This window comes from Trypanosoma cruzi, genomic scaffold, assembly GCF_000209065.1.
Source record: "Trypanosoma cruzi strain CL Brener 1047053516987 genomic scaffold, whole genome shotgun sequence".
NCBI lineage: Eukaryota > Euglenozoa > Kinetoplastea > Trypanosomatida > Trypanosomatidae > Trypanosoma > Trypanosoma cruzi.
In genome coordinates, this window is record NW_001849541.1 from 222,306 (window position 1) to 233,394 (window position 11,089).

The following is an 11,089-nucleotide window of genomic DNA, read 5'->3' on the forward strand; positions in this document are numbered from 1 at the left end:
ACACACACAAATGCATGCATGCACCCACACAAGAAATCAACAACAAAAACAACTAAAAATAACTCAAACAAACACATCCACGTCATCCGAATGCGTCGTCATTTTACAACGCCACGGGGAAAAAAAAAAAATAATAATGCCTTCATGTGGATACACGAAAATGCACGAGGTTTTACCATTAGAATGATGTGCACGTACGCGTATATGCATCAAGGACTTCATTCCTTTCCCAATGCCATCCCTCGATAATTTGGGTTTGCCTCCTCTTTTCGTACTTCTTTTTGCAGTTTACAAACCGTCAAACCTCATTTCTTCCTCGCTTTCTTCTTCGCGTCCTCTACTCCTTTTGCCTCTCATCCCCCCCAGGATAAACCGTATTGCATACAAGAAAATAGTTACAAAAAGAAAGAAAATGGGAAAAAAGGAAAACATACATATATTTGGGCGTACTCGAATGCGTGTAATGCGCAGATAATATATTTGTACCAACATATATATATATATATATATACTGGATCATTATGCCATCTTAAATGGAAGATCCCTCTTGCTGGTTATTTCTGATCTATGCTCTTCTGGACTCCAGTTGCGGAACCCGTTAGGTTGTTCAGTGCACGCTGAGTCATCTCCTTCGTGGCAAAGCAGGCAGCGTTAGCGGGGAAAGCGCGCAGCAATGCAGGACCGAGGCCCCGGTAAAAACCTCGGAGCCCACGCTCCTTGAAGATGCCCCGCACTGCACCTACCAGCGTTAGTTTCTCATGACTGGCCTGCACGCGGGTCTTGATGACATCCAGTGGAACCGCAAAGGACCACATGCCAATACCTCCCATTCCGCCAGCAAAGAGTGATTCCGACACGGATGGTATCTTTGGATTGCTGCAGATGAGCAGTTTTGTGTACTCATATGCGCCAAACCAGGCCATGCTTCCTGGCACATCACGAACCATTGTCATTCCTGTGCCGCGGAAGAAACCACGAAAACCCTCCCTTCGATAGATGAACGAGATAACACCGCGCAGAGAACTGTCCGTGCCGGAGTTAAGAGCTGTCTGCTGACGAATCTTAAGCAGCTCGGCGGGCCCAAGTACGAGAGACCCCAACACACCCGTGCTGCCACCGCATATCATTACATCCGTTATCTGCAGCGGCTTAGAGGCATCCAGAGCCTTCATCCAACGAATGAACTTCTCACAGCTGTCGTAGGCAACAAAGTAGAAGGCGAACACGACGCCCACGCCGGTCATGGGGGCTAGCACACCTTTGTAAAGAGCAAGAGGTCCATCCTTCTTCAAAATGCTCGCCACACAGCTGAGGGCATTCTTGTGCTTGCCTTTGGCGTCCTGCAGAAGCGTTTTGACCGTGTCAAAGGGATGGCCCACAAGCAGAAGTCCAACGCCGCCCATCCATCCGCTGATGAAGCTAGTCAGCAAATCCATTTTCTCCTCCCTTTCTCTCCTACTTTCTCTTTTCTATTTTTTGTGCTCGCTCTTGTCGGTACGCACTTCTTCCTGACACAACAGACATTTGCCATAAAGGGGAAAAAAGGAAGGAAGCAAGCAAGGAAGAAAAAAGCAAAGTTCGTGCGGCGGAGCGATGATGAGGCACGTCGCGTAACGGAGACGCCTCAACAGCGTCCCTGCAGAGGTGATGTCAAAACCCGCCACACACGAACACAAACACACGCAGTGAGGGGAGGGAGGGGGAACAAAAAAAAAAAAAAAGAAACACTACAAACAAATGAGTGGTCCAACTACTACCTCGCCCTCCTAAGAACCAAATTCCAACCACCATCACCACTACAGTTCCTTCGGCCCTCTCGCCCATTTCCGTCTATGCGAGAAGGGTTTTTTTTTTTTTAATTGTTTCCTTTTCTCCGTATGCCTCCTTCTCTGTTTCTCTTTGTCCCCTACCAAAATTACCCACTCTACAAAGAGAAGAAAAAAGTAAAATAAAACATTTTTTCTCCTCCACTCCTTTCCTTTCCGTTTCTCATTTTTATTTTTATTTGGCTCCTTCTCGTCGCACACGCAGTAAGGAGGCGAGCAAAGAAGGGCCGGCCTCGCGCCCACGCCTTTTTTTTTTTTTTCCCGCTGCTAATCCCAGATATAAATGCGCGTATTAATTTGTTTTATTTTCCCCTTTTATCCTAACAGCCTCCCCCTCGCCCTAACAAACTTCGCAACGTTTCCAAGACCGCCGCCTCTCCATCCCGTATCGCGGGTTACACGAGAGGCCATGAGAAGTAACATCGCTGCCGAGCAAGGCCCGTCAAATAACACCTCCATTCCCCTCTCATCACCCACACATATAACACACATCCTCCTCCACTCTACGAGAAGAGCATCAGGAAGGCAAGCATGAGTGCGAAGAGGCCGATAGCTTCCGTCAGGGCAAATCCAAGAATGGCGTAGTTAAACAACATCTTCGTCAGGTTTGGCTGCCGTGCACAGGCCACCAACAGGTTGCCGAAGATGGTGCCAATGCCAAGGCCGACACCCGCGAGTGCGATGGCGGCAAGTCCCGTGCCAACGTAATGCAGGCCCTGCACGGAAATGGCGACGGTCGACGCCCTACGCACCACCAGTGAGGTGGACGAGGGGACCGCAGCGGCCACGCGGCGAGCGACTGGCGGGGTAATCATCAAACGGCGCATCATCTTGTCAATAGTTCGGCTCTGAAATTGATGTTTGATTATTTCGGCGTGTTCAGCGCTGTAAACGTTGTGAAGTCCTCTTTCTTTGTTGTTGGTGTTCGCAAATAATCCCCCGCCAAAATAAAAGACGGGACAAAAAGTCCACAAAACACACACACACACAAAAAAAAAGACATGTAAGCGGCATAAAACGCCCAAAGCATAAAACACACATAAGAGGATAAACCCGCGCAAAAAAAAAAAAAAAAAGGAACGGGACTGCCATCGTCTCCAATTTTCTTCAAGTTAACTCTCCGCGCCTACAGTTATTTATCGTTTCCTCCACCGGCTTAAAAGAGGAAGAAACGTTGTCGTAGTCTTCGTCGTACGCACAAAACTTCATGCGTTTTATGAAACCAACTTTATTTTTCCTTTGAGGGGGGAAGTGGTGGTGGTGGTGGTGACGGTGGGAATGAGTGCCGCCCACGCATGTTTTCTTTTTCGGTGTTTCCATCGTTCCCAGCGGCCGCTTCCAAGATCTCTTCTCACTTCCTAATTAAAGAGAACAAATCCATGAAGTAAGCCTCTAGTTCTTTAAACCTTCCACACACAAAACTTTACACCTTAACTCACGCGTTGCGATGGCGACGTCCTCGACTGTCAAACGCGATCTCCGCCTTCTGGAACTTATTTTCACCCACATGCTCCTCACGCTTCGCCCGCACACGTTTCACACGCCCACGATCCATTTCCATTTCCCACATGGGATCCCGCACACGCTGGCAGAACTTTGGCGCATGTCGAGGCCGGGCGACAGTAATAGGTACAGATTGCTGCTTCATTTCCTCCAAAACCTCCATAACATGGCCCCCGACAATCGCCTCCCTCTTCGCCTCTTTCGCCATCGTCATCTCATCCATCGTCTGGGCTCTTGTTGTTGTCGTGGCTGTTGTGACCAATGCGGGCGGTGCCGTCCGCTGCCGAATGGCCTTTACAATACCGCAGTACCGGGAGTTTAAATGACCATTCTGCAAAGCACTGGTCTCCCTTTTACCATTGACTGGTGCTGACGAGACAACATTTTTAAGCACGCCTCCACTCATAAGCGACGGATGCTCATCTGCCTCATCAGAAGAGGAAGAAGATGCATGAGCGGAGGACATCTCCCGCTGCCCATTCAACTGTCCACGGTGTACACCTTCCTCCTTCTTTCCTTCGTCCGGACTCGGTTGCTTGGCGGCCGCCTTTTTTCTCATCATCCGTCTTACTTCCTCCTCACTCAACGGACGACCCATGTCCTCTTCAGCACCTTCTCTCACAGACCCAGGCAACATCGACGTCGTCATTCTTCCTGTTGCCGCCTCTCCCACAGGACGTCTGTCCAACGGTTGTGGCGTACGTGTTTCTTTCTTTTGCGTATACTTTGCGCCTAAAGAAGACGGTTCCACCCGAGAGTAAAATAACATGTAAGCTTGCTGCCGAAGCGCACGTTCCTCATCGCAATAAGACACGCGTTCGTCATTGCACAAAAGCCACATTCCGTTACGAGCACGCACAACACTATAGTAATGGCCATAAACGAGTAAGTTACCCTCATGAATGCAAATGGCGTTGAGTTCATATAGACACGAGCTATCCTTTTCATCACCACCCGCATTACGACGAACTGCCGCATTTGCTTTCATCGCCTTATCAGTACAAAACGGGGCCAAGTTAAGCTTCTTTGGATACTGAATGTACTTTGTGACCTTCCCTCCCATGCAGTTAAAACGTTTCATGTGAATAATAAGAACGGGTGGAAGTTTATGAAGCTGAAAACGTTTCGTTGCCTGTACAGCCACCCCACGCGGGCTGACGTAGGAATGCCTGCACAACTTTTCCTCCTGACAGAGCTTTGCCAGGCAGTGATCCAGGGTTTGCCCCACAACTTCCACACTGAGGGTGACAAAAGGATCATATGTATTCGACACCAACACATCGCTGCTGGAACCACGGCTGCTTAATTTCAAATCGGCCGCTTCTTGAATTTTTCCTGCTTTTATGAGGCGATGAATTTCCTCCTGTCGACTCCAAGCGACCACGGAGCAGAGATACCCACCAATAACACGTTGCAACGTGCTTGTCTGCTCAATACAAGAACTGACCTTTCGTGATCCAATCTGACGAAAAAGAATGGAGCGGTGACAAGCATGCAGGAGTTGAACTGCAAACTCATGTGCATCCCCCTGTCGGCCAAGCTGAAAATGAGGAAATAGACCCTTAAGGTTGGAAACAAGAAGAGCCGCGCGACGCGCTCGATTCGATGGGGTGTGAATATTCCGTATAGTTTCCCCCAACGCATATGCATAGTCGTATGGCGCACCCACCACATGTGAGCACGGAGCCTTAAAAGTACCGGCAAAATACTGCGCGAGAGCCGGTGTATAAGCTATGGCCTGAAGTACACTGTTTACAAAACATGTGTTGCCCATGTTCTCTAGTCCGCATCCAGCGGGCCCAACATGGCGCCATCGCAGATGAAGTAACTGACGCAGCTGCTCATTACGGCACAACATCTGCTCCTCCTCAATATGCAGCGGGTCATCTTCGTCAATGTCACTTCTCTCTGACTGTTCACTCTCGTTGGACGATGCCTCGTCGGCGTTATCCTTCGCCCTCCCATCGTGTGCAACCTCTCGTGTGTGGTGGGGGTTTAACACAATTGCATGTCGCGGGTAGCTAACAACGGAGGGCTTTCGATACCGCTCAAACTGAATCGGTCGAAAAATGACGTCGCGGCCGACAAATCCATTGGAACCGTTCATGAATTCCATGTTTTGTATTGTTTTCCTTTTCCTTTTTGGTTTCTTCTTTCTGTCCCTTCACCGCGCTCCCCTTCCCCCACCGCCGCCTCCGTCAAGGCGTCACCCTCTCTGCGGCTGTGAGCCACCAGCGACGGAGCGGAAAACAAGGAAGACGAGAAGAAGAAACAAAGGCGGAGTGCAGAGTTGTCACGCCCAACACCGTCAGCATAAGGCCACGCAGTCCTGAGAGGGAAAGAAGAAAATAGAAAAACAGCAACCGAGCGGAGCCACAAACTTTTTGTCATGTTGTGAATATATCTGAAGGGTAAAAATATCCAGATCCGCCATGTACGCAACACCACCAAAAACAACAAATTCCGTTTGCTTTTTTGTGGAATTAAAAAAAAATAAATAAAAAAAGAAATATCCGTTGTTGCGGCTCGCGCATGTTTCCTCATAAAAGCGTCCGTCCTCGTTTAGCGGCTCAGGTGGAGACCCATCGGCGAGGAGTATTCGCCACCAGCCGGTAGCGGCACGACTGCCGGGCACCCCTTTAGTCTCCTGCAGCCACCCACCGCCGTGCACAGTTCGCTTAATTCTTTCAGGACTGTCGTCTCCGTCGGTCGCGAGCGAAACATCCGTGACAGGAGTTGGCCCGCCTCCTCTGTGTGGTTCGCTGCCGCCGCCGATTGCGTCAAGGGCGGGACAAGTCCAGACTGAATCTGATGAGTCAACTCTTCTCTTTTCAAATTCTGCCACGCCACGGTTCCATCAAAAAGGAAAAAAAGAAGTTGGGCCTGAAACCACATGTCACTGCTACCATCGCACAAACGCCCACGACGCACTATGTGGGACATTTCCACGCTCCATGCATTCCTGACATGAATTTGCCCACAGGCTTCATAGGCCTCGTATGTATTAAAAAACATACAATTGGAGCGTCCATGACAATAAAAACACCGACAATATGTGCTCACATTGCTGTATGGGTACCGCGTATTGGCCAGAGGTGTTGCAATCCCCTTCTGTATGGTATCAATGTCAATAAGCCGCAGAGCGTAGAAACCGTCTTTTTCCCTTTTGAGTAGATATTGACTGGGGTGGTTGTCATCGTATGAAAAGAAGCCAGCAGGGTGTTCCTCGTGCATAAACTTAAAGATGCAGAGAATCTGGATGGCAATCTCCAACCGCTGCCTTAATGAAACTCGCTTACGATACGCCTTTGAACTCAAGAGCGATTTTAATGTCACATGATCGGTAAGAACAGACTGAATCTGAAAGATTCCATCGTACTTGGAGGAGTAGCAGCTAAATCTCGGGTAATGAATTAACGGGCTTCGTTTCGCCCTCCCCTGCACAAATTCATAAAAGCCTTGAAAGCTGAAGTAATGGTACGGGTGAAAAAGCTTTACAATCGCCTTTTCCTCCTGCCACAGCCCGTGAAAAACCGCCGTCTTCTCCCCATACTTAATTACTCGAGAAAGCACAATCTCATTCGGAAGGTGTTCGCATAAAAGTGGGTGTTTGAATCCCCCCGCCATGACAACATGGTGCCCACCAGAAGAAAGGTCTTCCGACGCCCCTTCTTGACGGGAATGACCGCCTTTGAAACAGTCTATGAGAATCACGAGGGGTCCAACAGGTGATCCATCTTTCCACTCATAATCAACACCCGCCGAAAGTTGACTGAACACGCAGCCCTTCTTCACTGCAGTCCTAAACAGAGTGTCCGTTAAGTTCAACCCACGCCGTGCTTCCAACTGGTGACTCATTATAAAGTACGTTGTGGTCGCCGCACCCGCCACCATCTCCACAGTCCCCTCCAACGTAGAGAAATTCGCAAATCCCCTTTTTAAAAGGTACCGCGTGCTCACCACCTGCACGTCACTAAATACACCGCCAAAATCATCGAAGATGCCACGATAAAGGTCAGATGATGTGTTTCCACACCGCTCAACATCCGCCTTCATCACTTCCTCAAAAAGGGTTTGTGACGACGGAAACATCAACCCACTTGCCTCCGCCCTCTTTCGCATGCGAATAATTTGTTGGGGAAGCTGATCCACGATACTACGGTTTGATCCCTCCAAAATATCTTTCTTCCCAATGCTCTTGGTGTTCGTTCCGTGGCAACTCCCATTCGATGGGAACAACACTGGGACCGGTGCACCTCTTCCCTGCCCGGGCGGATTATGATAGGCTTCACGTAACGCCATTGAACACGCTTTTATAGCCCATGAAGAAATTAGTGCGCAGCGCAGACCCCCTCTGCCTAATACTCGTTTCAGCAGCTCGGGCATCGTCCTTTTTTGCCGTTGCAGACTCATCTTCACAAGAAGAATAGCCTCACGATCAAATGCTTCGTCGTTTTTTCCTATTTGAACTCGTGCTGAGTTGGCCGTAGCATGTGCACCACTACCGTCACTGGAGGAAAGAGGAAATAGTGGTTGCAGGCGTACTTGCGATACTGGCAATTGTGTTTCTATGCCTTTTTCCTCCCAAAATAAAACCACAGCGGGTGGCAAAAAAGTAAAGAGGAACCAAATAAACAACACGCATGCAATGGCAAGACGTTTCCGCCTCATGCGCGGCCTCCTCCTAATGTGCATTGTGTGCACACCCGCACCTTTATTTGTGGCCGCCTCCAGATCCATGAGCCAAAAAAAAAGAAAAAAAAAAAAGAAAATAAATAACCAAAGAGTTACCTCAAAAACAGAGGCAATCAAAAAGAGTCAACGCACAAAAGCAGCGGATTATTAATGTCTCTCTATTTCCCTTTTTTCTCCAGAGAGAGGGAGAGAGAGAAAAATAAATTATCATCACAACACTTGGTCTTCCATGTCATCAGGCCTTGAGCGCTTTCCCAGTGTACTGCCAAGTATAAAAGGCGTTCTACGGGCATTATAACGGCGTATTTCCTCAGAACGCGGCGACGGCACTAGGCAAATGGATCCCTCCTTAGAGACTGTAGAAACAACAGAAAGATCAGCCGCACTCGCACCAGCATGAGGCTTCACAGAGGAAGCTGCCGATGAGGAAGTCGCGGATGCAGGCCGAGTTAAAAACAAAGTCTTCACAGGATGAGAAACAATGGGAGCACAAAAGGTGGTTTCACTCGAACAACTAGACGTATGGGCGGCCCCGCTACGCTCGTTAAATGACTTCGATGCAACTGCAACATGAAATTTCGTTCGTTGTTGTGGAGAATTTTTCGGCGTAGGGGAATTTGCCGGATGATTCGTTAACACTTCATGCAACGTTACCTGCCTTTGGATTGGTGGTGGTGATGGTGTCACCGTCACCGCAGCAACAGGAGACGATCCAGCGCCAGCTGTACCCAAAACTGGCGTTGAATGAACAACTTTACGGGCTTCGCGCTGCTGACGCAGTTTTGCAATGTCAAGAAGAGCATTCTCTGCAGGTGCCACTGCTGATGGACTTTGAAACGGTGTGTCCGGCGATGTATCCGCTCGAGGACTTTCGTCCGATGTTTTTAAGACTTCGGCATTCGAGTCACTGCCTTGCGTCAGTGGACGTGATGGACGCGAACCGGAGTGAGAGAGAAAACCCTCCAGTGTCACTTGCTTCTTCTCCGGCGAGGATGGCGTGAGAGGGACATCGGAGCGGAGGATGCGGCGTGTGTCAGCCCCCGCACTCCATCCTTCACCGCCAGCTTGGCTGTCTTCAAGGACAGCATGCGTCACGTTTAATTTCGTTTGCAGCATCGGCCAAATGACACTATCGGATGTTCCCTCCGCGAGGAGATATTTGATGACGCATGCAGATGATTGTCCCATGCGGTGAACACGGTCCTCACACTGCAGGTGGGTACTTGGATTCCAATCCAGCTCCGCAAAGACCACCATCGTGGCGCAGGTGAGATTGTGACCCACACCACAGGAGTGCATCGACAACACCGCGACATGGCAATTAGTGGACGTTCGAAAATGCGTCGTCAGCGCCTCTCGCTGGGCTGCTGGTGTCTCTCCTGTAATGTAAATGTAGTCTAGGGGCTGCTTGGGCTGAACACTTTCCACGGCCTCGCGAATAGCCTCCATCATGCATTGGTGGTGGGCAAAGATGATCACCTTCTGCCCAGATTCCACCATTTGCTCCGTCGTGCTCTTCACGTAGTCCTGCACAGCGGCTATTTTGGCCCGAGCCGTGGCAATCTTCAGGTCAAAGGCGGTCATATTTCTTGTTGCGGTCGCGCCGCCGGGTGTACATTTCGTTAAATTCCCACCGGTACCTTGAGTCATGTTCGTCGTGCCCACCGCGGCTCCTAAAGTGGGGAGCGTTGCCCCGTCCCTAAATGAATTTCGAAGCGCCAAAACACTTTTTTCAAGTGCCTTCTTTTCTTTCGGTGTAATGTACACATACAGCAGTTGACGAATCTTCGATGGCAGCTCATTCCCAAGCTCCCGCTTCGTGCGACGAATGACAAACTGCTGCAGCAAAACATGTAGTTCACTCATGTGCGAGTGGCCCAAGTAGTCCACACCAAAGCGACCCACAAATGCGTTACAGTACCTCGCAGCAAACAGAGACTTGGACGGGGTCCAGGATGGATGCATGATAGTCTGTAGTTGGGGATAGAGCTCAATGGGCCGCGATAACGTGGGTGTGCCGGATAACAATAACACACGACGAGCAACACGACATAACTTAAGAGCCGCCACCGTTCGCTTGGAGTCTACGGTTTTAATATAATGGGATTCATCAAGTATAACCACCTGGAATGTGGTTGACTGAGTATCCAGACTTTTCAGCGATGAATACGGCACAATAACGGCACTGTGAACATCCGTCACACGTACCTTGCTGTTCTGAAAAATAGCGATCCGCCCAATGGGAATGCTGCAAAAGCGCATGAGCTCCTTGGTCCAATTTTCCACTAGTGACAGGGGACACACAATGAGCACAGGCCACTCGTTACGGTAGTGGTGGGCCACTGCCAGTGCCTGAACCGTTTTGCCCAGACCCATATCATCTGCAATCATCCCGCGACCACCGCGTGCGATGATGAAATCCACGCCTTTCTTCTGAAACGGCCGCAGTTGAGAGTACACCACGTCATCCACATCAGCAGGTTGTGAGGCGTTTCCATCAATATTCCGTTCATGCTTTAGTTGAATCTCTTGTACGGCTTCCAGGCAACGAAAGAAGAAGGACGGGATCTCCTCGATATGCACTCGGACTAAAAGTTTCCTCAGTGCCACAAGCAGGTGGCTGTAGGACTCCATCGGATACAAATACGCCTTCTTCGCCACGTACCACATGGGCTGAAACTGCGCGTCCTCAAGAACGGCGATCACCGCTTCCACTTCAGGTGGTGAGACTGTGGCAGCTACATGCGGCGTCTTCTTTTCCGGATGTAGCACTGCCTCAAAGCGGACCGCGATAAATTCACCTGTGACGGCAGGGGGAGCCACCACCCTACGCCATCCGTCGGCATGCAAGGGACACAAGGCAAAAAAACGACATTTACTCATGGCGCATACGTAACTAAGATTGCCGTCCTTGCCCGCCGTGCACTTTACAGGAATTTCGCAGTAGCAATTCATTGAATGTGTGATCGGTGCCGTTTCGACAGCTGACCACCTTAATTTATATATAAAACTGCATTTAACGTACATAAAGAGAAGGATGAAGCAACATTTAAAAGAGGAAAAAA

The 11,089-nt window shown here is 49.6% G+C and overlaps 5 protein-coding genes across 5 annotated transcripts, besides 5 other annotated features; all 5 read right to left on the minus strand.

The window, feature by feature from the left end:
- Positions 1–11,089: part of a sequence feature (heterozygous, non-Esmeraldo-like haplotype) that runs on past the window's edge.
- Positions 491–511: a microsatellite.
- On the minus strand, positions 555–1,436 carry Tc00.1047053504131.190 (mitochondrial carrier protein, putative; the record flags this gene model as incomplete). Its single annotated transcript, XM_810440.1, has 1 exon — positions 555–1,436. One exon carries the CDS (start codon positions 1,434–1,436, stop codon positions 555–557), a length of 882 nt encoding a protein of 293 aa, XP_815533.1.
- On the minus strand, positions 2,330–2,656 carry Tc00.1047053504131.180 (ATPase subunit 9, putative; the record flags this gene model as incomplete). The annotated part of the gene is made up of 1 exon (XM_810439.1): positions 2,330–2,656. The coding sequence occupies one exon, from the start codon at positions 2,654–2,656 to the stop codon at positions 2,330–2,332; it is 327 nt and encodes a 108-aa protein (XP_815532.1).
- Positions 3,078–3,102: a microsatellite.
- Tc00.1047053504131.170 (ubiquitin hydrolase, putative) lies at positions 3,262–5,445 on the minus strand (the record flags this gene model as incomplete). The annotated part of the gene is made up of 1 exon (XM_810438.1): positions 3,262–5,445. The coding sequence occupies one exon, from the start codon at positions 5,443–5,445 to the stop codon at positions 3,262–3,264; it is 2,184 nt and encodes a 727-aa protein (XP_815531.1).
- Positions 5,811–5,835: a sequence feature (AT_rich).
- Positions 5,892–8,069, minus strand: Tc00.1047053504131.160 (uncharacterized protein; the record flags this gene model as incomplete). Its single annotated transcript, XM_810437.1, has 1 exon — positions 5,892–8,069. One exon carries the CDS (start codon positions 8,067–8,069, stop codon positions 5,892–5,894), a length of 2,178 nt encoding a protein of 725 aa, XP_815530.1.
- Positions 8,075–8,105: a microsatellite.
- Positions 8,235–11,051, minus strand: Tc00.1047053504131.150 (DNA helicase, putative; the record flags this gene model as incomplete). The annotated part of the gene is made up of 1 exon (XM_810436.1): positions 8,235–11,051. The coding sequence occupies one exon, from the start codon at positions 11,049–11,051 to the stop codon at positions 8,235–8,237; it is 2,817 nt and encodes a 938-aa protein (XP_815529.1).